Below are 27,545 nucleotides of genomic sequence, written 5' to 3'. Positions count from 1 at the left end.
AAACCGCTACATCGCCCTCTTTCGGTCAACACTATGGTAGCGGCGGTTTTTGTCAGAATAAGCGCGGAATTTTTGTGAAATGCAATCAAACAAGAACACACACGTTTTAAACGTGTTCATAATATTCTAATAGCGCTTTATTATTTCAAAATCTCACAGTTCATTCATCGTTATATGTATCTTCAGCAATAAATTAAACTTATATGGCTTCATGTAACATTTGTATAAATGTTTGACAAAAATGCTAGTTCATTCAACCACACATACAGTATTCATATTTTCATATTTTACCATGACATTCATATAAAAAAGTAAAAATGGTTATATTACAAACCCCCCCAAAAAAAAAAAAAAAAAACCATCAGAAATATATATTTTGAAGCCATATGAGATTATGATTATGAGAGTGTACAATGGTTTGATGTTATATGAGTAATCCTCACAACCAGTGAGGATGCTGCCGGGGAAGTCGATGTTGAAGATTTGTGTTCCAGTCATGAGTCCTTTCAGCATTGTTTGTCCTCCAGCCCCGTGACATCTCTTTTGAACCCCCCTCAACACAATGTGAAACAACATAATGCCTATTGTTCTTTTACTCTTGCGTACTGTAATTGTTCTGTTTATACTCTGCTCGTACCATAGTGCTCTCTTATTGTGCCAGAGAGAACAGGAAATCCAGTTCTTCATAAGTAAAATGGATTAAACAAAATAACAGTCACCATTCACAGCTGTTTTTACTTGTTCATTATCTCTACTATATACATTTCAACCAGAAACCCCCTCCCCATGTCAAAACATTAAAACATTATTACAATGTGCAATGATGACCATTGCATAGTCAAAGTACACTCTCAGTGGGTGGGTGATGGTGTTTTTTTGCAGTCCCTCAGGGGAATTCACTTCTCAGCTCTAAAACATTCATCAGGCACATGGTTTGGCTTCACCCCTTTAGACCTTCTCTGTGGATGTGAAGCATCTGTAGCTCTGGATGGAGATCAGTGTCTGGAATCATCTGCTGTTTTTGACCAGCCTTGACGGTACTGCGTCGACTCACTGTAGCGTCTCTTACTGTTGTTGTAATAGTTATTGTTTTGATATTTGTGTGCATACATCTTCTGGTAGGTAGATGCTACAGAATAAACAGAAAAGAGATGTACATTCAAAATGATAGTTTACCCAAAAAACGACATTATTCTGTCATTATTTACTTGTCCTCACTTCCAAATACCATATACCTGTCTTAAAGGATTAGTTAACTTCCAGAATAAACAATTCCTGATAATTTACTCACCCCCGTGTCATCCAAGATGTTCATGTCTTTTTGCTTCAGTCACAAATAAATAAATAAAAATTTTGAGGAAAACATTCCAGGATTTTTCCATTTCTTGGAGGACATGGGTTTATTATGTAAATGATCAGGACATTTTTATTCTGGAAGTGATCTAATCCTTAAAGTGGAACTTAAAATAAAAATGTATTTCAATTTGTCTTGAGTTAAGACATTAGTCTGGCAACAAACTGACATAAATAACTGATATACAAATAAATGTATAGATATATTTTAAAAAAATAATAAAAAAAACACAAAAGCATAAAAAAAGACTAATTCAAAAAGTTTATATAAAAATATATAAAATGTTATTATAATTAATAGTTAAATAACACTAGTGCATTTCATTACTGGATTTCACTAAACATCTCTTTATTCAGAGTCAGCAACTTACGATTCAAGCATGTGATTTTAGGCTTGTTCCAGTGGCCATCTTCTTGGCATCTGATAGTGGGAACGTGTCTTTGGATGAAGCCGTCCTTGCAGTGGTACCTGACCAGAGAGTTGATCTCATAGCGCGCCTTCATGCTGCCATAGATATGGGCGTCTTTTATGACAGGAGGCTGACCGCAGGACACTGAGCCGGGGCAAAAGAAGGTCAAAGACAGTGAGCTGACAGTGAGCGACACTGTAGATTAGATGAGGGGGAAGAGGAGGTCTCACCTGTGCCCTTCTTGCAAGTGAAGGTCAGGTGGTAATTGCATGGCACATCGTTCCACTGGCCGCTCTCATGCCAGATCATCACAACGCAGTCCTCGCCTGAGGAGAAGAAGCTGTCCGGCTGACCCGCTCTCCAGTTCTCAAATTGCTAGTGCAAAAGTACACAAGGGGGGTGTGTTATTCCAACTGCTCTTGCACCACTGCATGTGCCCACATGAGGACGCAAAGATCACATGGAAGAATCAAAATAGACTGTGCTCTATACACATCTGGCAGGGCTACATGGGACTTTCCTTGATAAAATGGGGGGAAAAGGATGATACGTTATTCTAATAAAATGTACCGCTGCACGCAATTTGCATGGGTTGAACACAAACACACACGCCCCATTTCATATGTAGAAAGGCATACAACAAATCAAATAAATGTGAAACATGCATGATGATGCAAGATCATTAAAATCAATTGAATGTTTTTGCAAAAACTAAATGTTTGCCAAATTAGCAGTTTTTGCATTCTGATTTATCCTATTTTAGGAAATACATGCATACATAAAAATGCATGAATAAAATAACTCAGATACAAAAATAAATAAATGATGAATAAAACAGCTAAATGAATAAATAAAACAGCTAATGAATACATTTTAAAAAGTAAATAAATAAATAAAGTTCATGTGATGTGCCTCTATGTGATACCACACAGAATGATAAAATGCTAAAGTGAGAACTTTTCCATTAGCATTAGCATCATCTAAGTTTATGGTTTATGTGTCCACAATTACTTCGTACTAATTTTAGGATCAAAAAGCCTCATTTATTCAGGCTGGAAAAAAAAAACAACACACCAAGAATGACTCGTATCTGAATCTTAATATCGAAATTCATGTACACCTGGAACACAGATGTTCATCTAATAGTGTTCCTGTAGCTCAATTGGTGGAGCATTGGGGGTTCGATTCCCCAGGAACACATGATAGGTAAAAATTGATAGCCTGAATGCACTGTAAGTTGCTTTGGATAAAAGCATCTGCTAAATGCATAAATGTAATTTTTTAATTTAATTTAATCAAACTTTTTCAACAGACATTTTAGGATCAAAATAATGAATCTCATCTTACCATAGGGTGTCCATCAGTCCAGCGGAAATCATTGTCAAACATTTTATCATTCAATCCGATCCACTGATAGTCATGCCCCAAACCTACAAGACAATTACACAGATTTCAGTATATATCTCTGCCAAACTAGTTCACACAAGTTATCATATGACTTGGGATGAAGTGGACAAGTTGTGTGGTTGACTGATTTCTATTATTTGTATCTGCTTATTGGTGGGAAAAATGGAAAGTTCCCACTCCAAACTCAAACTGCTGTGTCAGACTGGTCGGGAAACTCAAACAAACAGAGGAATGTTTTGATAGCACCACAATGTTTATATTCTTCGGGATAATCAATCTACTTGTAGTTGTTTCTGCATATTAAACTGGGAAAGAGAAAGCATTTCATAACACAGAAAATTACATCTTTAAGCTAGTGGATGTGCATTTTTTTATAGAAAAGTCTACATGGAAGCCCAGACAAATGGAAGAAATTAATTCATCTTTTTGGTGTGAGGACCTTTGCAAACTTCTTTGACATCTTTAATAGACTACCTGGCCAAAGTAGAAATAGCAAGAAATCAGTTAAACCAAACCACACATCACATGACACAAACAAATGTAGAACAAATGGTCTCTTTGCCCCGAGGAGCTGTTTAGTTTAGAGTCAACAGCACTTTTATTATGAATTATGCTTTGTTTAGTCAGTGCTAGAATTCAGTTAGTCCTGAGTATCCTTTTTTGCCTCATTTGAAACTAGATTTTTTATATTGGATGAAAATGTGCCTGTGCAAAACTCAACACCACGGACTGCTGTGGGAATTAGCCAAAAGCATTGCTGTACAGAGAAGGTTTTTTGTAGTTTTTAGAGCATTGCTATATAGTGCTTCAAATGGCCAAAACCTGGGAAGTTAGCATTTTAGCACATCAATGGCCTTTTTTGAATTCGTTTTTGGCTAAATGTCTTAAATAAGGTCTGTGGTGAACACAAGCTCAGAATTTTTTTCATGTTTTATTCTATGACAAAAATATATCAGTAATACCCCCGTTTAAAGCTTTTACCGGTCTTGAAAATGGCAGTTGCTAACAAGTGTCTGAATGGGCCTACAGAAGTTGTCAGGACATAAAACATCATCACACTTAACTAGTTGCTTTTACAGCCTCATTGAGTTTATAATCATGCTTTTGCAAACTATTCTAACTCAGATTTTCAGGGAAAATGTCATGCGAACATGTTGTAGTTTGTTTATAGGCTACGTTTAGCTTTGTATGTATACCAATTGCATTTAGGCTTTAGAATTCATAAATGCTGCGTTCAATTGTGAAGATTATCATGCTGAACAATAAAAACAACGTTTCTGGTTTGGCCTACAAAAATACGTCAGCTAAAGCACTCCGAAAGGGTTACAAAGTAAAAGAGTAAATGGTTTGTTCAGGCTCTATAAAGAGGAAGGAATAAAATGGCTAATGTCTGATTTGCCAATACCATTCATAGACTCTTTAATATCATAAACTTACGATTAACAAAGAGCTGCTCTTCATGGGACAGGACACTGGTGAGGTGACCACCCTGAAGACGGCACTCTCTTTCCGCTGCTTCCCATGTCCGCCGGTGTGTGAAGTACTTATAGCAGTGACTCTGAAACTTGTGCCAGCCAAAGTCACAAACCTCCGTATCTGAAAGATTGAATGACATTGAAACATGAGAAGCCTACAGATAAGGAAAACAGGCAAAACTTTGGATAGCATCCATAATGTTAGCAATATCAGTGCATCAAAATTCAAATGGCAGATGCTTTAATAATTCATCATGATACAGCTACAGGCAGCATCACAGTGCCCATAGTTTGCCCACAAGATGCCTCATGATTGAATCTGTAGCCATTTTCTTCAGCATTTATCATAAACAAGCCTGTCTTTCAGATCAAGTATAATCGGTTTTGGTGCAGAATAGATGCACAGAACTGCGTCTGTTTTGATTCCGGCCATTAACTGGGTTAACCTAGTGCAAAGCACTTTTTATTCTATGTCATACAATGAGGATCATCAACATTTTGCTTGGACTGAAAGCCCCCAATGACCGCAGCGCTCAGTGTGAAAGCTAAATGCAAACAATGACATCTAATGAGGCTGGAAAGAAAACACCAGTAAATGAGCCAAGTAAATCATCTCAGACACACGGCCCATAGTGCTGTTTTCTTTGACTGATTACGTACTATTATGTGCTCACTTGTCCTTTGCCCTGAATGTCCAGTAGATTATCAGAACTGCTTTCGTAGCATAGTGCATGTACATTAGCATGCGCTGCTGAAACTCTATTATAATTGCTACAATAATATCCAAATCTTCAATCTACTTGAGAATGTAAATTGTTCCTCCAATTTCAGTTGTCTTAAGTTGCATATTTTTTTTAAAGCCATGTTAAATCACAACAAATGTTTTAACCGAATTGACCAAGTGTAATATGTCATGATGATTAGCACACATTTGTTTTTGATTTTTTTTACAAAGAAGTGAAATTATGGTCAGAGCAAATATTAACGAAATAGCCATGACTTGGGTGTTTTTTAAATTGCCTAGTTATTTTGCGAGACCTATAAGTAACAATGGATCGAATCAGGAAAACTACTTTAACCACTAGTCACTGTCTAGAAACTGGTGGTTACGTACAACTTTGGCTCTTTGTCAGAGATAAATAATAAAATGACAAGGTTCGGGTTTCCCAAAGTGCTGTCTCATTTGGCTAAAATACTGTATTTATCACAAGGTTTAATGCAGCAACTGTCACCAAAAGGCCAAATGCAGCTTGACTGATTAAACACAACTGTATTAAATGTGAAATAAGGTTCTTTTTTTAACCTGCATGAAAAGCGAGGTTCAACTTTTTAAAATTTTCCCTGATCTCTTTTCCCTGAAAAGCCTGAGAAAACAGATGTCCTCAGAGGTGATTAGCTCTGCTGACTAACGGCAGCAATATTTTGTATGAAGCTGGAACCAATCCATTGTGGGACCAACGCCCAACACAACCGTCAAGCCTATGTGAGTGCGCGTAAATGTCAAGTCCTGAGAAGGTTAATAGCTTTCTTCAAAGTCAACTGATTATTTTCATAGCAGGGAAAGTCCTACGCGAGATGGAGTCAGGTGTTTGGGAGTTTCTATACTGTGGTTTGTCCCCAGTGTGACTTGGAGGGGTCTCCACGAGCCTCCTGGACAAATTGTGATGCATTAATTGATTCCAGCTGCTTTCACAGTAAAGACCCCTGTGCCAATCACAGTCGCCTTCCCAGAGTCCTAAGGGGTTTCACCTTTAAGTGAGGGAACAGCAAAGGAGGGCCAAGAAACCCTTTACTGAATCATTCCCAGCCCTGCTTCACGTCATCAGAGGAGAATGACTTGACTTCATCATCCTCAATGACTGTCCACATGCATATGAAAAAGAGATTCAGAGTTTTCATCTTATAAATACATTTTATTTCCATTTCATGTATATCAAAGCCTACATGAAACAATGGCAAGCCAATCACCAGACTAAATTATCAGAGTGACAGCAGATTTGGCACCTACTTTGTTCCTCTTTCAAGCTGAAAGACATTATGAAGACCTGGTAACATATTACAATAAGGTAACATAACTAATGCTCACATTAGTTATGTAAATCAATAGCTAACACAAAAGAACAATGAAGAACACTTTTAAAGCATCTTTTAAACTTAACTTCTGCATACAGTATACTAATACATATTTAACATTTCCGTTTGTATAAATTAACACCATGCTCGATTATTAAATGTTGTTAAAAATAGTTTATTGTTAGATCACTATATCAAACAAACCAACCAAAAATGATGTCCTTGGTTTTATTGTACACAATTCAGTTGCTATATGATTGCTAATGTCTTCTCAGTGCTGTTTAAGCACATTGTTTTGTGGTTGCTTGGGTATTTTAGGTAGTTGCTAGGGTATTCTAAAGTAAAATCTAATCTAACATCTCATGAAACACTAGTCTGAACATCTAGCAGTTAACCAAACGGCAATCAGTCTTACTTTTGGGATTTAAATTATATCAAACATGTCACATGGATTATTTGAACAATGTTCTATGTTTCTGGGTCTGGGAACATTCCAGTCCATTGCTCTCTACTGAGGGTCAGAAAGCTCTTGGATTCCATCATTTCAATTTTTGGTGAACTAAACCTTTAAAAGGTTCATATGATGCAATTTCAAGTTTTCCTTTCTCTTTGGAGTGTTACAAGCTGTTCGTGAATAGATAAGATTCCTAAAGTTGCAAAGACTAAATTATCAAAACAAAATAGATATTCTTTTTAAAAGTTAAGACTCATCCACGCCCTCTTAAAATGCCTCATTTAAACATGCCTCCACATGTCTGCGTCACTGTGTGGGAAGATTTGCATAACACCGCCCAAATGTTCAGGCAAAGAAATAAGGCATTACTTTGATTCTCGCTGTAGTATTGATGCTGCTGCCTCCATTGTCGTGGAGATGCTGTGTGTTTCATTGTGAAAGCAAAACTGCTTTGTTTGGCCTCCCAAAAGAGGACACAACTAGAAATCAGTGGTTAAGTTGTATTTAAAACACTGTTCCAGAACAGTTCATATCGAATATTTGTGTGTGTTCATCCCAATTTATGGAGGACTGTGTACTGAACCTGGGAGAGATGCCTACAATGCCGTCTGTTCGGACTCACAGCCTGTAAGTATGTTTTCATATTTAAAGAATTTGCCACTTATGATTCAAACATGATATTTGAGCAGTATAACTTCAGATCTTGTGCACAGCTATGGCATATGACACAGTGCTGCCCACATGGTTCTTGCTCCTATAACAGCTAATTTGTATCAGTTCTTTTGTCTTTGGGTCATTATATATCTCAAAGTTTTCTGCTCTTTCTAAATCAGATAATGTTACAGATAAAGTAGCACAGTAAAGAATGCATTCATATGAACGCATTAGTGAGAGCGATTGCATGTGAATTAATTCTACCAGTGAATTCTGCCTGGCAGCATCTCTCTACTAGTAGTGAAGCTGATGTATTTAGTTATTAAGAAATAAATAATAGAACTTTACAGTTTCTAAGCTATTTTATTGAGAAATCACAGAACAGTGTTGACAATACATTTCCGCACTGAATGATTCTATGTAGGCGTGATCTGCTCGTGAAGAATGAGCTATTGTCTGTAGCCTATGAGTGTGCGTTTACAGTGCAGCAGCACATTAGATTAGAATGGCGATTAACTTACCTGTACAATAAGCGGTATAAAATGGGCATTCTCCCATTCAATTTTGAGCATCCAGTAATATAATCACACGTGACTTGTGGAGTGCTTTTGGAGTATTTATTTATCTTTAATTTTAACTGTTTGGAAACGGAGCGTAAATGTGGAAGTCCTTCAACAATTTATTATCCTGTTGTACCGTCTATAGGACAGCGACTAGTCGACGTCAAGCTTAAAGTGTCCTGGCAGAGCATTGAAGTCCACTAGTCGACTAATCAATTAATCGGTGCAACCCCTAGTGTAGACTAAGTTAGCGCATGTTGTTTGAATTTTTTCCGATCAGAAATGCAGACATGGTTGTATGTTTATGCGGCATGATGCAACGCAAAGCGTAAAAAGACAGTGTAAGTCATTGTAATCAGTAATTATGTCCCCACTGGATGCAAGAAATAGTTTATAATGGGTTTTATTGGTTTTGTCTCGTTGAGCTGGGACATGGCATCACAATATGGTAAGGGGTGTAACATTTCCGTCACACGCTTGAGGCATTCGGCAAATCACTACACACTTAATAGCTGGCCAATCAGTGTACACCTTGCTTTTCAGAACAATGAGCTTTGTAAAAATCGACTTGTGCTGTGTCTGAAACCGCTCCCTATCCACTATATAGTGCACTATATGGGGTGTCAGCCATTTTGTAGTGCTGTCCGAATTCTGAGTGAACTACATCATTCCCTACATTTGTCCACTACTTTTTACCCACAATTCATTCTGATTTCGAGTGTACAACCGATGTACACTCGCTGAAGCACTATTTCCCACAATCCAATGCGGAGTAGCGTCGAGCTGGAAGCGAGAGCGGGAGCGAGAGCGAGCGAGTTTGAATGAGAGATGAAGTTTACATCTTTATTATTTCTGTTTTAACGTTTTTCCTACATTATTTATATTAAAATATGTTATGTAGGCAATAACTCAGTTTAATATTTGACTAATTTACTGAGGTGACATCGTTGTTTGTAACTTACAAAACTGATGATAATTTGGTGGATAATTTACATTTTTTCGTTAATAACAGGTAGTGTATTCTGATGTAAAATTAACGGTTGCCTGAGGACGCTCTACAACCATCTTATCTGAGCTCAAAACGCTGCTTGAGCGAGTGTCAAGATACTAAAAATAATAAATACATAATTATGAAAGTGTTTATGTGTGTTTATTTTTGTTCTCAGTATGTTATTTTAATAGCATTTAATGATTATGAACATAAAAGCATTAAAAAAAAAAAAAAATTATATACCATCGATGAAACCACAAAGCTGACGCGGAGGTATGTATAACTGCAATATAAAGTAATTTTGAGTATTATTGCTATTAGTATTATTTTCTAAAATTAGGTACATGTAATATAAAAGTACATATGGCAATGTTTTTGCAACAGCTCCAAGTCTCACGCGCAGTATAGGCTATACGTCACTGTCCGAATCTGTTCACTTATTTATTTGTTCACGCCTTCCTGATATAGTGAACTCAACTGCCATACACTATATAGGGATTAGTGAATGAGTGAATGAGTGAGCGATTTCAGACACAGCATTGGTTTCAGAAAGGCGGGGCATAGAGGAGAAACAATAATGTACAGTATGTGGAAAATAATGTTTTTTAAACCCTAAACCGCATAAACATATTACATTACACCAAATCCATAAAATAATGTTCTTTTTTATCAATGTCATATGACCCCTTTAATATAATAGTCTAAGTATACAACTTAGATGTAGATCTAAGCCGCTCTATTACTATTGCCTTAGCAAGTACTGCTAATAATATCATAGCAAGACATGTCAATTTTAACCCAATCAAATTATTTTCTGCTAAATACTCCACTAAAATACACACATTACAGAAGTTCTGAGTTTTTTGCAAACATCATTTCAAGCTGGCTTGAATTAGTTTCCCAAGTCTTCTAAAAGTCACAACCTTAATGTAGAACCTACTCAAGTCATGCCTGGATAAGCATGACGAGACGACTAAAGGAAAATGTACTCATCATTTACATAGTCACACTAATGTTCCTGGGACCATGCCAAGTAAGTCAGTTGGCTCTGCAACGGCTCATCGAATTGCTCAGCATTTGTGAGAAGTTTGGTGGGTGTAAGGGAAGAGGCAGTACTGTGGATGACTCTGTGACCTTTTCTCTGAACCTTCCTGTTGGCACAAATTTGCTTTCATTCATATGCACACCATACCGCACACTCTCTGGAGGATGAAGCCTGCCAGATGTGGTGAACTTTGTGGTTTGGTTTGTCCATTCTAACTGTTTGGACTGACTGCTATAATGTATACAATTTGCTTCAGTGGATTTATTAAACAGCCATAGCTCACTTTTTAGAAACTAGCACCCTAAATCATAAAATATTCCATCCAACAGCTTCTAACAATAATTTAAGAGTTATACTTTCTTCCACTTACAATGGAAACCTACCAGGCAATCAGGGAGATAAATGTTTAAAATATGCCATCATTGCAACAGTTCCAAAATAATCCAGAAGATACAATAGGCATTATGTGTTAGCATGAAAATGACATGATAAAATCACTTAGCAACTTGCTATCATGCAACAGTCCACAATTAGTTGTCCCAAAAAAACATTCCTTCAAATGTTAATAAATAAACCCAATTAAAACAACTGTATAGCATCATGTTAGAGTTTATTTCATACCTTGCTCACAGAGGGGTCCTGAATAGCTGGGCAGACAGACACAACTGAAAGTGTTTAACCCATCAATGCATGTTCCTCCATTGCGACAAGGGTTTGACTGGCATTCGTCAACGTCTGGAGGAATTACAATATGAAAATGACTTACTTTACTTAGAAACTCTTGACGTGTTAATCAAAGGTGAATAAAACTGCAAATATTAAAGGCTTCAAACCATTTTCACAATGTTCCCCACTGTATCCAGGCATGCAGACACATATGTTTCTTTTTCCATTAGAATAGCAAGTTCCATCATTTTCACACAAACTGACAGAGCAAAGTGTGAAACCTAAAATAAAGTAACATCCCTTAGTGGATGGACAAGTCCATTATGGATAAGTGGATTACAAAGCAGAATATTTAATTTATTTTGTAAACCTCAAGAAAGGAACTATCGAAATTACCAATACAACACTACACAAGATAAGCAATATACAACGTGCATTAAAAAAATATTATGTGGAACTGCACCTTGCAAATCCTCCATACGGCTCTCAACAATGTAGCTGGAATCTGTCCAGACTTCTGGTTTCCTTGTGGTGAACCCTTCCCTGGATGGTGGTTGTCCTTCAACAATTGAAGAACCCATCACATCTCCATAATCTACAACATTCTCTTCAAATGCCACAGTACTTGTGGCTTTGGGAGTGGTGAAAACATCATCTTTAGCAGAAGTAGTTCCCCTTTCCAAGACCTGAACTGAATCTTTCACAATTAAGTCTGTAGCAACACTGGTGGTGGGATAACTGGAAACTTGGGTAAATGAGGTGAGAGATTTCTCAGTTGAGAATCTAAACGTAGAAAGTGATAATTCTTGTGTTATCTCTTCTGAAGTCTCTGATGATTGCACTGAGGTGGTTGTCTCTACTGAAGGTGATTCTTGGAAAAGAACAGTTTCTTGGGAGCCTGAAGTCCCCGATGACTGCACTGAGGTGGTTGTGTCTTCTGTAGGTGATTCTTGGATCAGAACCGTTTTTTGAGAGCCTGAAGTCCCCGATGACTGGACTGAGGTGGTTGTCTTTTCTGAAGGTGATTCTTGGATTAGATCACTTTCTTGGGAGCCTGAAGTCCCCGATGACTGCACTGAGGTGGTTGCCTCTTCTGAAGGTGATTCTTGGAAAAGAACAGTTTCTTGGGAGCCTGAAGTCCCCGATGACTGCACTGAGGTGGTTGTGTCTTCTGTAGGTGATTCTTGGATCAGAACCGTTTTTTGAGAGCCTGAAGTCCCCGATGACTGGACTGAGGTGGTTGTCTTTTCTGAAGGTGATTCTTGGATTAGATCAGTTTCTTGTGAACCTGAAGTCCCCGACGACTGCACTGGGGTGGTTGTCTCTTCTGAAGGTGATTCTTGGATCAGAACTGGTTCTTGGAAGCCCGAAGTCCCCGATGATTGCGCTGAGGTGGTTGTGTCTTCTGAAGGTGATTCCTGGATCAGATCGGTTTCTTGTGAACCTGAAGTCCCCGACGACTGCACTGGGGTGGTTGTCTCTTCTGAAGGTGATTCTTGGATTAGATCGGTCTCTTGTGAACCTGAAGTCCCTGACGACTGCACTGAGGTTGTTGCCTCTTCTGAAGGTGTTTTTTGGATTAGAACAGTTTCTTGGGAGGAAGACATTACTGCTCTAAGACTATCCGTGGGCAGAATGGTGGTTTCTGAACTTTGGGTAGTGAATTTTGTTTGGGTTAGGACACTAATGAAAATCAATGGTGTTGTGTCTTCTGCAGAACCTTCAAATACTTTAGTTGCTTTATCATATGCACCAACGCTCATTTCTTCAGTTTGTTGAATGAGAAGAGATGGAACAGTAGTTGCAGAGAAAGGCTGTTTTGTGAATGCTTCAGTTGGCTGATCACCAGAGCTAATGTCGTCAGAGATGGTGAAGATTGTATTTACATCTTTTTCAATATCAGGCACCAATAAAGGATTTTTAGTTGTACTTGTGTCTTGGTCTTTCTCCGAGTGTGTAATATAAGGAGTGCTTTCTTCTGAGATTGCCTCCATTGAAACCACCCGAATTGTAGGCTCTATACTGGGCAAAGCTAAACTAACAGGTTGCCTTCGATCTATGGGATGAGTACTTGTTAAGGAACTTGTAAAGCTCTGAGATGATACAGGGAAAGATGGAGATAAAGTTGTGTGTTTTAATTCTTCTGTTGCATATATATCTGGTCCTGAGCCCTCATCTTCAGTGGAGGTTGAGCCCTCAAAATCTTCTGTTTCTGGTTTCATTTCTCTGTTCTCTGTTCCCTTCATTTCTACAATGCTGGCTTCTGTTGTTGTAACAATTGGTCCTTTGGTATTGCAGTCAACCCCAAATGCTGGTATAGTCTTCCTTGTTTCAGCTATTTCAGTCTCATCGGTAGCCACCACATATGGGCCATTAGTTGTTGCCAGTGTGTCATCAGCAGAACCTTCCAAGGGGGTCAGTTCCTCTTCATCATCTGTTGTGCGCAACCCCGAACCTTCTTCACGCTTGCTAAATGATAAGGTTTGTGGGGTCATTTCCTGGCCTGGAGATTTGGTTGAAAATGTGGGTAGCTCTGTCATTGTAATACTTTCCAAGCTCTTTGGTGAGAAAGGAGGCTCAGTTGGGCTTGTGGTCATTAAGCCAGATTCTTCTGTTTCAGGGGAAGATGTGGTGCCTTCAGCATCCTCCGTAAGTATTTCTATCTCATCATCGGGGATGTTTTTTTCTGTTGGTGGGATAGCAGTGTCAAACTGGTCTCCTCTAGCTTCCAGAGTTTGGTCAGTGTCTGGTTTCAGGGTCAACTCGTGCTTTCCATTAACGAAACTCACTTTTGGGGTGATGGTAACAGAAGCTGATGTTTCACCTATTAGGTCTCCACTAAAGGTCTCCACTAAAGGTGGCTCACTTTCACCACCAGTAGAAAGCGTTGATTCTTCAATGAATTTTAGAACAGCATTAACTGCTTCATCACCAACAGCATTAACTGTAAACAAAAAATTAAAAGACATTAAACATAGCTAAGTAAGTGTTATACTGAGTTTTACTGAGTAGGCCAAAAGCTTATCACAAATAATCTACTGTAAAGCCTTGTTCCATATTCAATAATGACCTCATGTTGCCAATTTTTCTAATTACTTTATAGACATCTTAGACACTAGCATTGCATTTATATTCCACTTATTGGCTAGAGTCTCACTTGAGGCAAATAAAACGCTCACATCAGTTATGATTTTTGCAGTCAAGATATAACTGATTGTTTCTACATAAGTAATGGGCCTACTTATATACAGAGAAAAGCTTATTATTAATTCTATTTAGTGATATGTTCCTGTGAGCCCCTAAAGTCACTGTACTACAAAATTACAAGACCCTTTTCATTTTTAAATAGCTCAAAATTCAACAAAGTGATTCCAGCTACTGTTACAGTACACAGTAAAAATGTGTGAAATATAGCCAGAAATTTTACTACATCCTCAAGTCCTTAATAGCATACATAAAAATATATATTTTTTTTCTTTGGTGGATTCACAAGCAGCCACACATGGTAAAATTATCTTTCGACTGGACAAGGTAAGGAAAAGTAATTAGTTAGGAGTGATTACCTCTCTGATTTTTTTAAGGGGATTTGCAATTTGACCTGAGAGGCATTTGTCTGTGGCATTGAGAGCTACTCTTTTTCAAAACTAAAACCCCTGTCTCTCCCTGATGTACTACTAGAGTAAGTGCCCCTTTAAAAGTATCACACAGTATAAATGGGTCAACTGATTTACGTATGGCTACCTACAGGACCTACAAGACAGGAACACTGGCTGCAGTCTATTTACAGATGTTTATCAACCTCAGTCATCACTCTTTCCAGCAATACAGGAAGTCAATTAAGGTCATGGGAAGACATTGAAGATCTGTTTCTCTTCTCTTCATGCACTAGTTTAGCTATACTTCTGGATGAGGTAAAGATTTGGCACAAACCAAATATTAAAACAATTGTATGAAATCAAAGGACCAAGTCCAAATCTTTTGTTTGCAAGACAGCAGTAGGCGTCTCGACAGAGCCAAATGTGGCCTCTCTTTAGCCAAGATCTACATCTCAGTGTCTCCTAAACCAAATCACTCATTTACACCATGCTGCTTTGGACATGCAACAATCACAGAAAAACACTGCCACACCAAAATATGAACGGACAAGCAAAACTGGTTTAAGAAGTCAATGTATTTTATACGTGTATACTATCATGCTCTGGTAAAATTAGCTTCTATATGAACTTTTTTTTTGCATAGATGAAATTTTCGTAACTTCCATCTGACCTACCTGATGGCTTTCTCTGCATAATGTTGTATACGAACACATTAATGCCCAGTGGAAAGTCAGCACCCTTCTTGGTATCATTCTGCTGGCTGTGCAAGTTCACTTCACTTAAATCTGGGGTTAGCAAGTCCAGACTTCCTTCAGTCATGTTTGCTGTGGTTTCATCCTCTTTGTACACAATTTTTGGCTTGTCTGGATCTCCTTGCAATTCTGTAGTAAACACAGGTTTAGTAGGAATCACACTCTCAAAAGTATCCGTGTCACCACTGCTGCTACCCTCCACACCATTGTCTCCCCCATGTGGAGTATCCATCCCAGGATGCATGTTCCCTGCGGTGGGCTGATGGGGAAGATGGATAGAGAAGAAGGAATCTGAATAATGGGGCATTCCAGGTGTAGTAGGGACTGGTGTGGATTCCATATCCAAAACTGTCTCAGCTTTAGTTGGCACAACAGCAATGGCTTCAGCAGAGGGATTTGCTTCAGGAGTGCCTCTGTCGTGTGGAGCCATGCTTACAGAGAACATGAATGGTGGCTCTTCTCTGGTGTCATGGGCTGGCATAGAAGAGACTGAATCTGAATAATGTGGCATTTCAGGTGTGGTAGGTGTAGCTGAGGGTAGCTGGACAGCAAAGTAGTTATCTATATCATGGGGTAGCCCTTGCACCAAGGAACTGTCTGTGTTTTCATAGTCATTAAATATTTTGGTTTCCATATCCAAAATTCTCTCAGCTTCAGTTGGTACAACAGCAATGGCTTCAGCAAAGGCATATGCTTCAGGAGTGGCTCTGTCACGTGGAGCCATGCTTGCAGAGAACATGGATGGTGGCTCTTCTGTGGTGCCATGGGCTGGCATGGAAGAGACTGCTTTAATGGAAGAGAGTAGATGGCTGTCTAAGATAACTGGAGGTGTTGTTGGTCCAGCTGGGGGTACAGTTGTGGGATCCCATCCTGAGAACAGAGAGAAAAGGAAAACATTTATTTTTGACCAAGCATTTTGCAGATATTTTTCAAGGTGAAGTGTGTAGCTTTGGTGCCCCTAGTGGCTCCAGATTAAATAACAAAATAATGGTTTTCAATTGTGAATGGCTTCAATTGTTCAGTTTGTCTGACTGATATTTATTCAGTTTACTGACAACAGCTGACAAGTCAGACTGCCCAAACAAACAGAGACAATTGAAAGTGACACATTGTCAATATATATGTCTCTATGCATTAAATTGTCATAAATGAAACTGTCACTTTTAAGAGGTGTTATTAAGGTGAGCACTGTAGAATACTTTTGCAGTTTTATCCTAAATAAGGCACAGCCCTCAGTCTATTAATATTGACCAAGTAAGTGCAATTGCTGGCAGCAAAGTCAAGATATTTCTACAAAATGCCAATAACAGCAGAATCGAAAGTATTTAGAGATTGTTTTGGGCTGGTAATGAGTTATTTTGGGAAAATGACACACTATGACAGGGTAGAACCTGACAGTTTATATTTATTTTGAAACTTTAGCTTCCTTTCAAGAACATTTTTGGCAAGGTTGCATTTTGCCTAACCACATATTTTGACTCCGACCAGTAGGTAAATAGTCCTGAATAAGTGTACTTGGAATGTTTCATAATGTAAGTGCCAACGCCTTCTCATTCTCACAATCAATAAATCAAACCCTAACACTGCTGTCTACATGCATGCTAGCTCTGACACACTTTCATGGACCTATATAAAAACTAAAAATGGCCACGTTAATGACACTATAATGTTCACACTTCTCTGTTCATATACATATAGCTGCTGTGCATATGTCACGTTGGCAGGCTTCCAAAGGTTTGACTCAAACGGTAAGAGTTTCATGCTTAGCAAGACGTTTCAACATCATGGTAAAATCATTCATGATGACATGTATGGCAGTCACCAATCTGGCTGCATGCAGGGGAATAAAGTGGGGGTGCAAAAGTCTGAAAGGAAATTGAAAAGGCCTCTATTTTTTTGTCTGAATCTAAAAATATACATGGATTTAAAAATGTCTTATTTTCCTTTAATGACAGCAGCACTGTGACACAATGTGACATGAGGTCCTTATAAACCTTATAAGACCAGGTTAGATGCAATATTAAATTTTTCACTAATAAGAAACTACTGTTCAAAATTATGGGGTCAGCATTTTTTTTTTTTTTTTTTTAGAAATTGATACTTCTATTCAGCAAGGAGATCAAAAATGACAAGGGATTCTATTTTAAATAAATACAGTTCCTTTGGACTATCTAATCAGAGAAACCTGAAAAATATGCATCATGGTTTCAGCAAAAAATAAGCAGGATGATAATAAGAAGAATTGTTTCAGCAACCTGAATATTAGAATGATTTCTGAAGGATCATGTGACACTGAAAACTGGAATAAAGATGCTGAAGAATTCATCATTGCATCACATGAATACATTTAATTTTTAAATATATTTGAACAGAAAAAAGTAACTTGAATTTGTAATAATATTTTACAATATTTTTAATAATTCGTAATATGCAGCCTTGGTTAGAATAAGAGACTATTTCCAAAAACTTTACAAAATCCTACCTATCCCAAACTTTTAAAACAATGTCTTTTTCAATATGTTGAATGTACCACTTATTGGTAAAAACAACAACTGATTTCTATCTATTGCATGTTCTTAGAAGCATTTCACTGACACTTTGGTCTGACTTACGTGACAAAATGCTTGTTTTCAGGACTAACCAACTATTATTGTTCTTATTCACATTTATTGCATTTAATCATTTATATTCTTTTAAATCCGTTTATACAAAAGCAGCATTTCAGATGCATGATGCTAAAGGTATGCAAAGTGTTGTATTCAGACAAAAGCCCGCACCCAACTTTACTTCCTTCAGTCTCTTCATCTGTACAGTAGATCTATCTTCATCTTTCTTTAAGCCTACACACGTCATGACCAGGCTAAGAGAATATAAAATACCCAAATACTATATGTTAGTTGACAGCATGACATAATCAGGATTCAACAACATACAATAAGAAGATAAAAACATAAGAGTGAGTAAATGATTGAATGATGACAAAAGCCTCCCACTTTTGCTAATGACAAGGGTATCTCAGTACTTCTTTGTCTCTGGCTCAGCATGTGGACACACAAGGCCAGCTGTTAGACGTTAGGGATGTGTCCTCTTTTCTATGCAGTGCCTCTGATGTAAAACATCAGGCATCTTTTTCCCTTATAAAACCCCAGTGATCTTGAAACAGCACAAGAGGAAGCCACATCCCCCCACTGGCACTTGTTTATATATTATAGTGGGGCGCTCTTCGCCCTCCATGCTCTTTTTTGGCCTATCCAGAGTGCTTTTGTTTGTTTTGCGGTACTCTGTGGTAGAAGCCCATTTAGGAGAAGTGCTTCAAGACCGGTTACATGAAACAAGCCGCGGCTAACAGGAAAGCCACAAAATCCCTGGAGGTAGGGGGCGAAAAGAGGATACACGATGTAAAATCGGATTAAATGCATGTTAAGCGCTGCTTTTGTGTGGCCTGTTTCCATTTTACCTCTCGAGTGATGACTGAAGTTGCACAGACGGAGAATTTAAACAACCCCCAGCAGGACAGTTACGGGGTTCAAAGGCCGTAGTCGTTCAGGGCAGAGGAATTGACCAGAAAACAGGTCAGTTAGTTTGCCGTTTAAAGGCACATATTTGAGCCAGACGTAGGACAGAGGTTTAACAGATGAAATCTGAGGACGCCCTGGAGAGAATGAATTATTCTGCTTCCACCCAGCTAGCAGAGAGAGGTGAAAGATCCGCTCGGAGTCACAGCTGTTATGATATCACAGCAAAACAGACGCCTCCCTATCTACAAAACAATATTGTGAGGAACATGCACATGCACGTTGAATTTGTGAATCTCACCAAACTTGTCAAAGAACATGTCTGTTACAGTATATTTCATCTCAAAATTGAATGACACTTTCATAAAAGTGTATGAATAAATAAATTAATTAATTAATTACGTGTTTTTATGACCAGATTATACGATTTAATAGTTTTGAAAAGTTTAAAACTTAAAAGTTTTAAAGGTTTTTTTTCTTCTCCAAATGCTCCTTCCTTGCGATGAAAATTAACTAAATAAATAAATGATAATTGTGGGTTATGACTGAAATTATGTATTATAATATATATATATATATATATATATACATACAGTACAGACCAAAAGTTTGGAAACATTACTATTTTTAATGTTTTTGAAAGAAGTTTCTTCTGCTCATCAAGCCTGCATTTATTTGATCAAAAATATATATATTATAATACATTTTTGTAATATAACATTTTGGTAATACTAAATACAGAATGCTCATAATTATGAGAATTCTGTATTTACTATTACCAAAATGTTATATTATGTTATATTACAAAAATATATATTCATTTCTTGTTTATTCTTTATTATTATTAAGCCCTTTGATCAGTGTGAGTTTTGTTTTGTAAAAGGGGTTTTAAATTGGATCATATTAATATATTAGTTTCTGTGATATTCATCCAATAAGTTTTAAGTATTAGTTTTTGTCATTAGCGTTTCTTGAAGCCATACCTTTAAAACAGAAAGCACCCAGCTTCTCGCTCGGTAAGGGAAATCCGGTCTGGTTGCTGAAGCGGTACATAGTCCTCACACCCATCTGTCCTTTGCCGCACTGCATTCTGGGTAAAGAGATGGGGTAGCGTGCACTGCCGTCAGACAGCCAGCCGAAGTCACAGCGGTCCATGCCGGCCCTCCAGGCTGCATGCAGGTGACCTGGAGACGCTAAAACTGCGTCCTGTCTCTCGCATTCCTCCCTGGCCTCAGCTAGAGTCATCCCAGCATCAGCAGCAGTGAAAAACACCTCACCTGAGATCACACACACGATAACACATCACCTTTTGTCAAGTGCACATTCATAACGAATAAGACAGTCCCAGATTGCACTTCTACAAACGTTAAATATAACCATTTATTATTAATTAAAATAAATCATTAAAAAAAAAAAAATATATATATATATATATATATATAATTTATTTATATTCTTTCAATGTCGGGTGACCCAGTAAATTTTAGGATTTGCTTTATCAAGACATTTCGCAAAACAATATAGAAGTAATTTACCGATGCGATTAAATTAAATTGCTATAATCACCAATAAAGCCACACATGGATCTATTTCTATTTCTTTATTTAAAAGTTATTTGAAAGTGTATATATATATATAATCAATAAATAATAAATGTAATGTATGTGCACAATTAAGATTTTTCACATTAAATCATTTTCCCTTCAAATTCTCATTAATGCAATGAAAAAAAACCAACTATTTCAATGTTGCCATAGAAACAAGTAATTCCTACATGAGGATGTGCACAGCTCAGAACAGACTTTCCAAACTGTCATCTCATAATTATAATAATTGTGACACAACGTGTGTTTCAAGTGAGGAGAAAGCCGCTGATTTCTAAACTTACCTTGCAGTTTCCCTACATAGCAGTACACATCATACGTTTCAGAGGAATTTCGGAGTCCGTATGACCTGACTCCTGGCCTCAGAATCATATCGCCGTGACAGCCTTCACGTGGCCTTGTTATGGGGTATCTGTGGAAAACAACCCCAGATGCGCTTCTTACATCAGTAATATTCAAACATACATGTCATGATGTCATCGCTTCGAGTCTGGAGCTGGAGAAATCACCTGACGGTTTGGTCGGCCAGCCATCCGGCGTCGCACTGGTCAAATCCGTCTTCGTAGGCAGAATAAAGCTGCTCGGCGGTGGCGATGGTGGCGTCCACATCAATACAGGCCTGCTTGGCTTGCTCGAAATCTAGAGTGTAGCGACTGGTGCTGGAGCGGTAATGAAACACAACACCTGTAACCAAACAGAAATCAGGCTTAAATAAAGTAGAATATTATTTCACAATATAGCTGTTTTTACTGTATTTTTTGATAAATAAGTGCAGCCTTGGTGAGCTTAAGAGACGTTTTTCAAACACATAAAAAAACTGCATCCTCCCAACTGCAAACTTTTGAATGGTACTGTATTTATTCAACAATTTGACTTCCCCTCCAGTCAGGTGGTCCTATGGTCACATGATATGCATATTTAACTTCATCTAACAACAAACGGGATAAATTGGGCAAGAGGGCCGCTTTAGTTCTGAACACTGAAAGTTTCAGCCACAACAACAAGCTGTTGTCTGGCAAAAATGAAGAATCATTGTATTGTTCAACTATTTAGAAACCTGTCGTGTCAAATACTGAACATGATCTGAATAGTAATCGCTCTCACAGCATTACACAGCATATCACTCCACTCTTTATATATGGCAATTATCTGACATAACAGAGTCTTCAAAATAGGTTTTTATATTATCTGTGAGTGCTCAAAAACAGGAAGACAGATCTTAACACAAGATTTTAAAAGCGGAATATTTTGAACTAGACTAAATATCTTGAAAACATTATGATTATGGCAGATTGCGTGAAAAGATAGAAAGGGAAAAAAATGTGCATGTGTATGAATAAAAAATAATGAATTTATGGACGCAATATTTTCAAGAAGGATAAAGCATGCATATTAATAAAATAAAATAAATTAATATAATGAAAAATAAAATATAAATACTAGGAGAATTTTACAGGTAAGTCGTGAAAAAATACATATATAATATATACAATATTTTTTGTTAATTTAGTTTTTGTAATATATATATATATATACATTTATTTTTTTTATTATTATTATTCTTATTATTTTTGGACAAAAATATAATCAGAAATAATAATAATAATAAAAACACTTCTGCAGGTTCCTAAATCACAGGTATCTGTTCACTATTTTTCACTCGGACAAACAACATAAGTTGAGTGTCATAGCTGCTGCATAGCACAAACATGCTGAGTTCCATGTTGAATTTAATACTGTAACACAACTGATGCAGCAGTTCTAGTGTTCATTGTTTAAGCAAACACTACTAATAAGGCTCTTTACAGGTCATGCAGTATGCCTCTGTTATTTGCCCTTTTATGGGCTTCTCTAGTCTTTTTTGGGTACATTAGCAGAGCTGCTGGCTGACGGGCCTGGTTCTGAATGCTCTATCCTCAGAGGGATGGTAGTGTGTTTTTTGGGTAGGCACTACCCTTGACTGGCAATCAGCGCTGCCCAGGCCCCAAAAGAGGGCATTGAGTGTATTTGGCAGTAAGGCACACGGCTCTCTATGGGCCCACAAACACTCCAACAGCACCATCTCACCTGAGCCAGATGTGCTCATGTTTTACACGTTTGCACAACAGACTGCCGTAAACAAATACACCTATAAGATCTTTAGCAGTTTCTTTCACTTTTTCTGTTGGATGTATGTTTTAGGTTTAATACCAGTTCATTTCTTGCATGTATAATATGTGAGTGTTGTGCATACACATTCAAAAGTGTATAGTTAAATGCACTGTATGCTTTCAATCTTTGCATGGCACTGTCTTGCAATGATTTTTCAGACATTCGTTCATAATGCAGTCATTCAAGGAACCCCCCCCAAAAAAAAGCTTTAACATTTTCTTGTATTGATTAAAACACAAATCATTCATCCTGCCTTTCTATTACTAAGAAACACAATAGGGCCTTGTCAAGATTCGAGGGAAATCCAGACACTGAAAGTGATTTTTCCAGACTCTAAAGCAAAATAATCTTTCCCCCCTTGCCTCCTGACAGGAACGCTGTTCCATTTTGGCTAGCGATGACTAATTACATCATCACATGTGCTTACGAGAGTAAAAAAGTACAGCACATCTGAGAGCCATTGCTGAACAACTTTGCCAATGGGAATCCTGCTGAAGGAAGTTAAAGAAACACCATTTTACTTTGCAACGTGACATATTGATATATATAAATCTACATGAAATATGAGAAAATATATATAGTATATATCATGGTAAAGAATTTTTCTTTTTTTGCATGCTCATTTCCCCTGTTTATAAGTTTAGATCACCATTGTAGTCTCTTCCTTAAAAACAATAATAAATAACACTGATAAATATTTAAATATAATTGTATGTGTCTAAAACGATTTAATAATTAGAATAATTAGCAAATATCAATGTGAATATTTAATATAAATCAGTATAATATTTAATAAATAATATGAAGAATTTCACTTAAATAGTGTCAATATTTTCACGTCGTACCTTACTTTGCAACCCATTTTGATTTAATAAAATGAAAAATCTAGGCCAAGATTTAACTGGATCATGAAAGTTGGCCTCACTTAAAGTAAAAATCTTTATTATAACAATATCAATGAACATTTAATTACATTAATTATTTAATAAGTATTAATTAATATATAATTATAATATTATAGTCAAAATATAAAATTTTGCATGCTCATTAACTAGATTTTTAAATATAAGCTACATTTGTAGTATAATATTTAAAATGACCATATATTACAAACTATGTTTTATAGTTTGACTACAATTGGGGTTCATATGATTACAGTTCAACCTTTCATAATTTGCATAGAGAATGACTGACCGCTGACATTCAGGTAGATGGAGTCTTGAGTGTCTTCAATGCCGTGCATGACCTCGCAGCGGTAAGCGCCCGCATCACTGGCCCTGAGCCTCTCTATGGTCAAAGATGCGTTGCCCACGTCTTCAAAGTGGCTGGGAACTGATACCCTGCCTTTAAACTCCGGCCCGATCTTCAGGAACCCATTCTGGGTCACTATCACTACAGTTTCCTCATCTCCCGCGAGTTTAGTCCACTTGATGCGGAGATGGTCCGGGTGGGCGCTGGATGCTGTGGCTGCAGTGATGGAGGTGCTGGAGCTGCCGGTAGGAGGCGGGTGGATGGAGAAATAGCAGGGCAGGACCACCTGCTCGGCCAGCGAGCCCCTCACCGAAGAAATCTTCACCCTCATCCTACGAGCAGAGTCTGCAAAAACAAGAAGCACATGGAGGAGAGGAAGGTCAGAATATCATCTGCTGGAAGCTTCGAGACAACACCCAAATGCTCTACTTCCATTGAGACTGAATGTTTTAACCATACTGCTTAACTACGATATATACATATATATATATAAAATATTATTTGAAATTAAATAAGTATTAACTAAAAAATACAACTTATAAAATTCCTAACTAAACGAATGAAAAATGAAAAATGGCATCTAGCTTAAATAAAAAAGTTTAAGTACAAAAATAACTATAAGCTAACCCTAAAACCCTAAAAGAATTAAAACGATATAAAAATGTATTAAAATGTTAACTAATATGACTCCTGTAGCAGACAGGAAGTAGTCGTTTAGCACACGACACAGGAAGTGCTGAGCAATTGCTAGCTGATTTACAATTACTACAAGGGATGCATTTCATATCGGTTACTGGCCGATATTACAGTTTATATATATATATATATGTATATAATTATATTAGTTGATTTGACAAAGTAGATGCTCATTTCTACTAATTTTAAGTTCAGTTTTCAGTTAAATATTTTTGAACAAATAAAATGTATATATATATATATATATATATATATATATATATATATATATATATATATATATATATATATATATATGATAATATTATAGAACATATTTAATTGCAATATTTATTATTATATTTACAACTATTATAATAAATAACATTGATTTTATGAATATTTTTGTGCTCCATACACTTTATTTATATAGATAATCAATCGTTGATTCTTTGACAAATTGTTTGCATATTTGTTCCTCTGCTTTGCATAAAAGCATTAAATGCATGAATGTAAATAATATGATTTTTTTTCATATCATAGATGTTGTGATGCCTAAATTCACTTTTACCGTTTAAATGAAAAATACCATCAAATTGTAATATCGGTCATTACATACAAGTGATTATCGAGATCATTTGAATGTCTTTCACTGATAGATATCGTCCATCAAATGAAAATGATAACTGGCTTATCAGCCAGAATATTAAGATCACTGCATCCCTAAAGAGTTTACATAGTTTTAAAGGTTTGGACAGGCTAAATTAATGTAAAAGAAAGAAGTTTATGATTTTAATGAGAACAAAGAATAAAAAACGCCTTAAACTCACCATCTTTGGTAACAGCAGCGCTGCAGGCACAGACCAACCAGAGGATGTGCTTAACGTCCAACATCTCAGTTCTGGAAATAAATAAATAAAAGCTTTTCATTTTGTAAAAGCTAGTGATGAGTTTAGTTCGTTTTGCATGTGCAGCTATAGTTTATTCCTAAACGTGGGTTGGTTGTCAAACTGCTTGTGTTTAATGTCCATCCATGTCTTTGTTCCAGGTCCAACTGGGTCTTTAGACACCCGCTGTCTGTTTGCTCTCCTGTCTCCCTTTATCAGTTATATATATGGCTTTGCCATCAGATAGAGAACGTGTTTATGAAAGCTTCATTCATAATTAACGGTTAAAAAGGATGCATATGTTCCATCTTAATATGCTGGACAGTCCTACTTTACTCATTCCTCGAAAACACAAATCTAGTGAAAGTCACACACGCTCCATATAGTACACACTATCAAACACTAGAAAGCGATACATAAAACACCTTCACGCAACAATCACCGTGAAAATCTCCATCACGAGCGAGCGAGCGCGCGCGCGCTAATGAAGAGCGATCAATCACACCAGACCAAACGAAAAGCTTTTCTGAATTGAATCCAAAGCTCATATTCTCAGTTATCAGCATTAAAGCAGAGCTGGTGTTACGATGATAGTGATGAGATAATAAAAAGTGGATCTCCACTGAGAAGATGCCAAACGCAAACAAAGCTTCAGGGTGACAGACAAGCTCTGATAGCACAATCAACTGAGAAACAAAGAGATGTAAATCTGCTCTAATATCAAAAGAGGATGAGCAGAACATGGTCAAATTAAGATGCAATGGGCATAAACCACAACAAATGACTTATTAATGTGAAATAATAGTAATATTCATCACTTATCAATTAGGACATAATTGTTTTTAATAGAACAGAATAGAACTTACTTTTTCCTGAAGGCAGTCTTGGCTATTCCTGATTCTCCAAATGCAATCCTTCACAAAAAAGTGCTAGTATCTCTGATGCTCCAATAGTGAGCAGCAGACTGCAGTGCTCTTTCTTTCCCTGGTGCCCACGAAAAGACTGGAGACATGAGCCGGCAGCAAGTTCAAATTCCATGTCCACCCACGATTTCGTCAGTTTCCAGAGGAGGGGCAGAAAGTGCCCACCCAAAAAGAATCTGATCCATCCTGCTGAAGAGGAACGGGGATGTTCTGTGCAAACTGGACCTTGATGCATTGAGCAGTGAGCTTGAACATGTAGGTTTGGTTACAAGTAATTAAAAACAAGTGAGTTTCTCTTACTAACTTTATTATGAATGCATTGGGCAAAATCTTGGAACATTTCCGCGCAAAATCGAATTCAGTGTCGAACTGCACTCACATGTGGGAGCTAAAATAAGAGACTGTTTTCGATTCAACTTTGCAAATGAATTTAGTATTCATTTTACAGCTTAGATATGCCCTGAACACTCGCAGTCACGCAGTCTGTATTACGCGGAGTCGTGCGTAAAAGCGCATCTGTATCTCACTGCGCGGTCTGACAGAGTACTGATAATCAGACAGAGAAGGTGCTGATGGAGTTACTGGGTTATTAAGGGCTGTGAAAATGACCAAATTACTTTTGTGAACAGCCCAACTCCACTTATAAGAGCTTGCCTGAGCTTTCCACACGGGGGAGAGACAGCACCGTTATCTCCGCTAGAAAAAAAACCCCAGCACCATTGATTTGATTTAGATGTTGCAGTGCGTGTCAGATTACAAATCAAAATCAAGATATAGGTATGAAGTTCATACCCTGCTGGTATTTTTAAGGTGGGTAAGATGTGTAATGTGTTCATCAATGTTGCATTTGTTGGATCAAAATTGTACTACAATTCAAAATAATGTTTTCTATTTGAATATATTTTAAAATGAAGTTTATTTCTGTGATGCAAAGCTGAATTTTCAGCATCATTACTCCATGCTTCAGAAATCAATCTAATATAAAGATTTGCAGCTCTTGAAACATGTATGATTATTATAAATGTTGAAAACAGTTGTACTGATTAATGTTTTTGTGGAAACCTTGATAAAACATTTTTGTTTAGGATTCTTCTAGGAACTGA

The 27,545-nt window shown here is 37.2% G+C and overlaps 1 protein-coding gene across 1 annotated transcript; it reads right to left on the bottom strand.

Moving 5' to 3' along the window:
• Window positions 1-115: 115 nt before the first annotated feature.
• On the bottom strand, window positions 116-26,665 carry LOC132127868 (aggrecan core protein-like). The gene is made up of 15 exons (XM_059540058.1): window positions 26,386-26,665; window positions 25,463-25,533; window positions 23,901-24,302; window positions 21,065-21,239; window positions 20,840-20,967; window positions 19,935-20,228; window positions 15,359-16,306; window positions 11,552-14,032; window positions 11,256-11,369; window positions 11,044-11,157; window positions 4,608-4,766; window positions 3,111-3,193; window positions 1,994-2,138; window positions 1,725-1,907; window positions 116-1,129 (listed from the first exon to the last, which is right to left on the bottom strand). The coding sequence occupies exons 2-15, from the start codon at window positions 25,524-25,526 to the stop codon at window positions 996-998; spliced, it is 5,424 nt and encodes a 1,807-aa protein (XP_059396041.1). The 5' UTR covers window positions 25,527-25,533; window positions 26,386-26,665; the 3' UTR covers window positions 116-995.
• Window positions 26,666-27,545: the final 880 nt, after the last annotated feature.

This window comes from Carassius carassius, chromosome 45 (assembly GCF_963082965.1).
Source record: "Carassius carassius chromosome 45, fCarCar2.1, whole genome shotgun sequence".
NCBI classification, from domain to species: Eukaryota; Metazoa; Chordata; class Actinopteri; order Cypriniformes; family Cyprinidae; genus Carassius; species Carassius carassius.
The sequence above is the reverse complement of the archived record's forward strand: the minus strand, read 5'-3'. Positions and strand labels throughout refer to the sequence as shown.

Excerpts from the sequence above, each read along its gene's own strand:
- LOC132127868 (XM_059540058.1), bottom strand. The coding sequence starts at position 25,526 with ATGTTGGACGTTAAGCACATCCTCTGGTTGGTCTGTGCCTGCAGCGCT. Across the intron at positions 11,370-11,551 it reads CCGTATGGAGGATTTGCAAG|GTTTCACACTTTGCTCTGTC; the intron begins GTGCAGTTCCAC and ends ACTTTATTTTAG. Across the intron at positions 3,194-4,607 it reads AGAGCAGCTCTTTGTTAATC|GTTTGGGGCATGACTATCAG; the intron begins GTAAGTTTATGA and ends ATTGTCTTGTAG.